We start from the raw sequence: 8038 nt of genomic DNA on the forward strand, positions 1-8038 counted from the left end.
AACTGCGAGGCACCCAAACCTGGGAATTACTTATAAGGTCTGCCTCCTTCTCTATATTGGGACGTGCTTTCTTTACCCTTGACCATTCCTGGAACCGGTTAACTTGCCACAATGGAACTTCTCATCAGACCCAATGGGGCACCACTATTAAGACTTTTGACCCCGCAGAACAAGGACAAGGACTTTGGGGGGAATACACGGACTCTATGCATTATGACTTTTGGACTTATGGATTCATGTGTACCAATCCATCCACTGCTACGACCATTCAAGGTATCTGCGTTCGAAAATTTTGTTGTATATGGGACATAGGGACGGCATCAACCTGGGAAGGAAATAGGTATGTCGAGGGATGGTTACACTCAGTTGGAGGTGGGGCTAGTACGGAATGGGACCATGTAGGACCCCAGAGATGCGGGGGAGTCTCAACTGACCTACACTTACTCCACCGACAGGACCCTTTACAGCCCCTCGGCACTGCCCCTAGAAACGTCAACCTTACAGGACTTCCCTTGCCCCCGCGCATTTCCGATATCTCTGCATGGCAAAGTAATACGTACGTCCAGCTCCTTCAGCGGGCCGCCCATGCCACGAATTTAACTGACTGCTGGATCTGCACCCATATCCCATCCCACATAGAGCAGGGAGTGCCTTTCGTTGCAAACCCCCTCACCCTCCAACAGTATAAGAGTACCTACCTCCTGAACCGGAACCTTACTTTCTTAAAGCCCACTTCACAGTATATATACCTGAGTGGTGAGTCCCAAGGACCCATTTGTAGAGAATTTACAGGAACTGGAAGCCATGTGGGTTCTAGCAAATGCCCCGTTACGATCTTAATAAACCCCGGAGAGGACCTCACCTTAGTCAGGAATCACACGCATTCCCGTTCTTACCCTGATCTCAAGTCTGCCCTGACAGCCGTCTTGTTCCCGTTCATTCAAGAATCACCCATTGACGGTCTCATAGAAGCCTTTAGCACCGGACGAATTGGGAAACCCCTCAGCGGGCTATTCTGGCTCTGTTCCTCCCGAGGTTATACGTGGGTCAGTATTCACATGAGAGGATCCTGCTTCCTCGGCCACATACACCCAGGGTTCCGGGTAACCCAGGACTTACCTACCGGCCGCTTGAGAAACAGGAGGTCCCCGACTACCCCGTTAAAACCTAAGGCAAAGGCAGAGACCTGGCTCCGCGCAGTGTTCCCAGCCTATGGGGCTTTCTCGAACCATATGGACATCTTAAAACTAACGGATATTTTGTTGCGGTTCATCAATGAATCTGAGGCCGCCACGCTAGCAGTGTTAACAGAACTCACTCAGGTCCGATCCCTCTCTATTCAGAACCGCTTGGCTCTTGATCTCCTCCTGTCAGCGCAGGGCGGGACCTGTAAGCTCATCGGGGCGGAGTGCTGTATGTATGTATCCGATCAGACCCTGAATATAACAGCACACCTCCGAGCCATCGATTCCCTAACAAAAGATCTCCACGAGGTGCAGAATGAAGGGGTCTCAGACTGGGATATCTGGTCGTGGCTTCCCAATGCCTCCTGGCTCAGGGAAATCGTGAAAGGCACCCTTTTTCTAGCTCTATCTTTGATCCTCCTCCTTACCTCCCTTTGCTGTTGCCTCCAATGTTTCCCGGCTATGTTAACTCCCCGCAGACAAAAGCCCTCCCCAACCTCCTTTCAAGCTCCGTTATGTCCTTCCCCTGAGTTCCCCGAGATAGTACCGATGTTCCACCTTGGGAGTGGGGAGTACATTACCCCGGTGTGCGGAAATAATTTTTAATTACTTAAAAATTAATCCGCAGAGAGGGGAAATGTTATAAGGGGCAGGGTAAGAGGAATTTGCCCCCATGCATTACGAGACTACCAATGTACAGAGAGGGGACAGTTTAGCCAGAGAGAAGCCATTTTCTTGACTTCATGGTTCAAAAGTCAAGAGAAGCCTATTCTGCCGTATCAAGGTAAATTAATCCCCTGCTGACCCAGACAGTTCCTCCAGACCTCTTGGAAAACACACGCACCCTTTTACATAACCCATTGCTAAATCCTGTCTCACACCCACATGGAAACTTGCATAATCGCACCTCCAGCCAGATAACCAAAAACGATAACGATCACCCATTCTCGGAACTTCCACCCTCCCAAATCCCCGCCTGAGGTGCCCTCCCTTGTACTTTTCATGACCCAGATTCAGCTGAACCATGGACCTTTTTAAGATATATATATTTATCCCTAATAAACTATTCCGTTGTTCCTTTAGTAATGTTATGGTGTCCTCTATCATGTTACCCGATGCATCTCCCTATTCTCTACTCTGTATGAAACTGTATCTATTTACGAAACCGCAATAATATAACCTTGCACTGATACCTTGAACCTTTCTATCAAATTGTACCTGTTTAAAAAATCCTGCCATCCTGAAGAATTAATTGTTTGACTCTACTATTTGCAAAGGTTTCCACTTATGCACCCTTCTAAGCTTTTAGTTCGTTGTCCTTGATAAAATGTTATAAGCTGTCAAACATCGCTCTGAACTGTGAACGTTTTACCGCTGTTAGAATTGTATCCTCTCTGTGTATTATTAGTTACTGTATAATATCTTCTTCTTCTTTAACTTTAAGTGTAGTCTTTTCTCTCTATTGCAAACGTTGAATATTTGTATAAACTTTGTTGCAAGTTAATAGGCACCTCTGTGGCACAACATATTTTACGGACTGTTTCCACTTCTTCTTGATACCACACTGCCACCTAGCCAGTCTAAAAGAGCACGACTCAAATACACACTTTCAGTGAGAACAACAATTTTATTTGATAAACAGGTGTTATCAACAATCTTCCCACATCCGCAGAGTCTTCCTGTCAAACAATAAGGAGACATGCATAATCATTACCTGGACTATCACCATGATATCTTACATCAAGAATTCCATCAACCCCTTTGTCCTCTCGCGATTACCCCCTCCCAGAACCCATTTCCCCACCTTTTATGCAATTCTGTACTATTGGAAATGAAACCTATAAATTTGTGAAGCTTCCTTTGTTCGGGGTCCCTTCACTTCAACTTGCTTGTGTGGACGGATCGCTATTGCAATAGCTTTATTATTTAATTAATAAAGTACCTTGCTTCGTACGTCCTGGTTTGGCCTCTGTTATTTGGTAGGCAGGAGACGCTCAAACTTCGTCTGCCTGCCAGGATACCTGGACTCTTCCTGGGTCAAGGATCCACTTAATTCTAGGACCGTGTAGCTCTGCAAATTTTTACAACACCTCCAAGACTTAATTCTTTCTTTTAGCATTGGAAAGGTGTTTAAATCCTACTTCTTTGTATGTGAGAGTTGGCTCATTGTTTTCCTTTCACAGATTTGTCCTCTGCACATGCTCAAGCGACTAATAATTAACTGTGATTTTTTTCTCTGAAGGAACTTCCAGGAACAAGCTTGTTTGATTAATAATATTCCTTACCTACAGGAGTCATTGTCTCTTGATTTAAAGTGTTTATTTCTTTTTGGTTGTATGATTCTTCTTTTATCAGCTATAGGGTAAAGTTCAAACACTTAGCTATTGTATGTTGTCTTCTTTCTAAGATGGTTGGATTTTTTCTTAGCTACAGCAGGTTCTAGGTTTTTACATGAACAATCTTAATTCGGTTGTAGTTTGGGACTAAATTTGGTGCAAATAGTTGGATTTTCTATGTTGGCTGCTACACCATCTTGGCAGTATTCATTTTTTCCTTATTTGCTGAAGTATATAGATGCAGCTTAACCAAACAGTTTGCAGAGTATTTTTTAGTTCATTTCTGTGGGTATGTGAATGCATAGCAGTCTATTAGCATTTTTTCTTCATTTTAGCATTTTTTACAAGTCTTATTTGCATATTTTATTTTGAATATATCCTCTCAACATTTTGGAAGGCATGAGACCTCTGCTTTGATTTCTCTTTTGTGTAATTTCTTGGGATTCTTTCTGCAGTAGTGCTTAGGTTTTATCTTTCTCTTAAATGTTAGATTCTTGGATTTTCCTGTGATCTTCTGGGTCTCTTTGTCAGAGAATACAATCCTATATCTATTACTAGCCTTAGATTTAATATGTTGTGGCTGCAATTCTTTATATTTTATTCTTTATTTCTCATGCTTATTCATATTGCTGTTATTTCCTATGAAGATTTTAGTCTTTTTGTATTTGGCTCTCCTGGATATAGTATGTCAATCTATTTTCTTATTGTTAAGTCCTATTGCTGCTATTTCTTTCTTCAGTTTGCATTTTCTTTCCTCTAACGCTTCTTCTTGAAGTTGGCTTTCTTGGCTACACAAGTAGTTTATGGTGTATTTTGCTCTTGTGATCATAATTAAGAGGTGATCCATTCTTTGCCCTCTGTCACCAAAAAGCTTGCTGTGGGATTCTCTCAGATCTCAAATTCTATTGAAGATTAAAACAGCATTGTTTAATTTTTCTGCAAAGAGTGCATGTGCCAGTCCAGCAATGGTTTTCTTATTTCTCTGACCTATATTGGTCCATTCAAAAGCATGGATGCTCTCTATTTAAATACATTTTGTATTTTACTGCCTATTTCTTTGGCTCTGTTTTTAAGAAGGTGCCCAACAGGAAGTTTGATATTCTAACCTGTAATTGGAGTCTTTTCAGTATTTTAGAATGCTTATATTTTTCATAGCTTCTTTCCACATGATTAATGTGAAGAATTTGTCTTTTCCATATGATTCTATTATTTTTAATTATTAAATCTCAGTTTGCTTGCTGAACGCCAGGACTGAAGGTTTTCTGGTATATTTGCATTATAAGGTTTGTATCCAGTGTGAATCAGAATAGTAGATTTATCTTCTAACAGGTAGCACTGAGGTTCGCTACGATATTAATCCAAATTCTATCTCAACATATTAGCGTAAGATTCTGTGGGAGCTAAAAAGTGCAGGCGCATTATAGGAAGATGTGCCTGGCATCTCAAATGTGAACATATGATCAAATGCCATTGTTACTATTCAAGGTCTCAGAGTCTTTGCCCCTTAGAGTAAGTCTCTTGCCAAACATAAACAAAAAAAGGAGGAATACCTATATACCTATGGGTCTTTGTTATTATTTGGGTCTTCAGTATTATTTATATTGAACACATTAAATTAACTCAAATTTACTAAATTAAATCATTTGAATATTTAGAAATATATGGGGGAGGGGTTTTGCAATTGTGCTTTTTCCTCAGGTAAACCAATCCAGATATAGCAAGATGGGTGAAACCGTGGATCGATGGCATCAAGGGTTACAGCAGGAGTCGAGCCTGCTACAGGAGTTGGCGAATCTGCGAATACAGGATCCACTGCCGCAGGGGGATCCACAGAGGAATCGGGACCGTGTGCCACTACAGCATCATCGAGTCACCTGAGGCCAAGTGAAAGCCTTATCCATGCAGGTTACTGAAATACTGAGAGTTCATGGCGTTGCGATGACACCTGAAAATCATCTCCTTGCTTCTTTTTCTTGTTTGACATCCACCTCTGCGAGGCCGCGTGATCATGACTACCATCGGCTACAGTAAAAGGGGACTGAAGGACACTGCTTGCCAGTTTCAGGGACACATCTTCTCCGTTGAGGAAATGGGTTATTTAGTTAAAGTTTGGAACATACGTTAAAGTTATTGGACCCTCACTTCTTGAGAGACTCAGTAATCTTATGGCGCTGATACAAAGTCTACCTGAAGAGACTGTTGCATTGTTTTCTATAATGCTTATTTATGTTTTGATACATTGTTCTATTTGTACCTGATGCTAAGTGGTTTGAAAGGTTACAAAGTTTATATATGTTTAAAAGCTTTGACAGCCTGTGCTCGTAAAAGCAGCAACAAAGTTCTACACAAGCACTCAGTACCGTTACATTTCTCTCCCTGTCAGCCTAGGTTCATTTTTAAACAAAAGAAAGGGGACATGTGGGGTTGGTGTATGATAGTAGCGTGGCAAACCCGCTAATCCTTAGGTTTAGCTAGAGTAATACTGGCAAACCAGTACAGTGTTAGGAATAGGAAGGTGAGGTATGGGTCAGTTGTGTTGGGAGAAGCTGGATGGACCTGGAGAGGTTCGGTTGAAACTGGTTTGATCTAGCCTGACAGGGAAAGATCGGGATGGGTCATGCTGAGGTGAGAAGAGCACAATGAATCCTTATGGGGAGTTTGGAAAGTTACTGAGGATCACAAGACTGAGAGGAGGGGGATGTTTGATGAGAGGGACATGTGACAGGTACTTGATGTGTGGGATGTGCAGTCCACCACTTCCTCTATGGTGGAGAAGTTAGGGTGTTGGCAGGAAGTGACCTGTACCTGTACATGTTTATGCATGAGGTTTGTTCTGTGATTGGCTGGAAGTTACATCGTGAGTTAATGTTTACCTGTCAAAGCTGCTGCTAATAAATACAGACCCCCGAGCTTTGCCTGGGGTTGTTCTTTGTGGAACTCAGCCTTGTCTTATGTCTCATTGTTGGATCTAACCATTGCTACATTCAGGGGTATGCGTCCCCCCAGAAGAAAAGCACTGGTGGCAACCACCTCTTCATAACAATTTTTGAACATATAGATTAACCATCTTAACAAAAAGTAGGCCTCTGAACTGCTGCACATATGTGACATCATTTAATTTGTGAACACTCAAGTTGAATGTGAAACATCTCAAGTGAAAAATAGTGATGATGTTGGATGATGTGAAATTTCTATCTGGTAACTAATTTGCAAGTGAACTTGCATGTGTGGCCTCTTAGTTTTGTGCATGCAGGATCTTTCAAAGACAAACTTGTTAGAAAGTCTCCCACTGAGGCTTAGCTCTTTCCTATTGAAGGAAAGCTTCTTCAACAGCCATGATATATTGTGTTAGGCAGCTGCAGACAGCTATTGGCTTATGCCTCTGAACACCAAAGCAGGCAGTATTTAAGAGTGTTTGCAGCTACTGTATATGAATACTTGTTGGAACACATGGTGCTGTACTGAATTTATAAAAACCACCAACTTTGATTGGTGCATGACTTAAGGCCCTAAAACAGCTCAGGACCAGGTTACTTGTGAGATTGCCCTGTCCCTTAGATTCACCTAGTAGATTGCTGCCATCTGAGGGAGAGTTTTTCCTGCAAGTTCCAGAGATCTCAGAAGCCCATTCCACAATAATTCAGAGCAGAGTTGTTAGTGGGGCCCTGTTTTGTGGAATAGCATTTCTTTCACAATACAACAGGCACCCACTGTCTGCACTTTCTGAAAACAATGTTTTAAATTCATTTTTTGTTTTTCACGTTTAACTGTTTTTAATTATTTGTAAATTGCCTTGAGACAATGGTTTAGAAGACAATTAAACAATGGTAGTAATAATAACAAAAAATAAACTAATGTGTCTGGTTGTATGGAATATATAAATATTTTAAAACCTGGTTAAAAGTTATAATCCTCAAATAACTATTTATTTTGAAATAACTGTTTGCTTTAAAAGGATGAAGAATATGTTTATATAATGGATGAAAATGGAAATATTGAAGAAAAAGCAAACACATACCACAACCTTACAGAAAGAAAATCTTTAACAGCAACACACGAAAACAGAGAGCCGAACACCAAGAAAAGCTCAAGTATCACAGGGGACCATGAAAATGACACCTGCTTTTTGGAAGCTGCTGAGGATATAGAACTAGCTGAAGTTGCTGAAACCTTGGAGTTTCAGCCTTGGAGTACAGATGAAATACCTGATGATCTCCTAATAGAGGTTTCAAGAAAACACAAAGGAGATGAAACAAAAAACTCTACTTAATAAATTAGGTATGGCTGAATAAAAAGCATTCACTAGGGTAGTTATGTTGGCAATAGCCAGACAAGCTAACCAACAATGTGCTTTTACTTGAGAAATCATGATGGTTTCAGCTAGCTAGTCCCAAGAGAACAAACACCAAAAAACATTAGTACCCCTTACAGGACTTATAGGGCTGAAACAACTTAGCAACCACCAAGATGCCAGTTACTGAAATATGCTCTCTCTTAATTCTAGAAATGGATTAGTAC

General features: G+C 41.3%; 1 protein-coding gene across 1 annotated transcript in view; it reads left to right on the forward strand.

Moving 5' to 3' along the window:
- PRIMPOL (primase and DNA directed polymerase) overlaps positions 1 to 7790 on the forward strand; it is a 30208-nt gene extending 22418 nt beyond the window's left edge. The window contains exon 14 of the mRNA XM_060278752.1: positions 7476 to 7790. Coding sequence (XP_060134735.1) covers positions 7476 to 7790 — 315 coding nt within the window. The remainder of the gene's footprint in view (positions 1 to 7475) is intronic.
- Positions 7791 to 8038: the final 248 nt, after the last annotated feature.

The sequence above is a fragment of the Zootoca vivipara genome, chromosome 9, assembly GCF_963506605.1.
Source record: "Zootoca vivipara chromosome 9, rZooViv1.1, whole genome shotgun sequence".
NCBI lineage: Eukaryota > Metazoa > Chordata > Lepidosauria > Squamata > Lacertidae > Zootoca > Zootoca vivipara.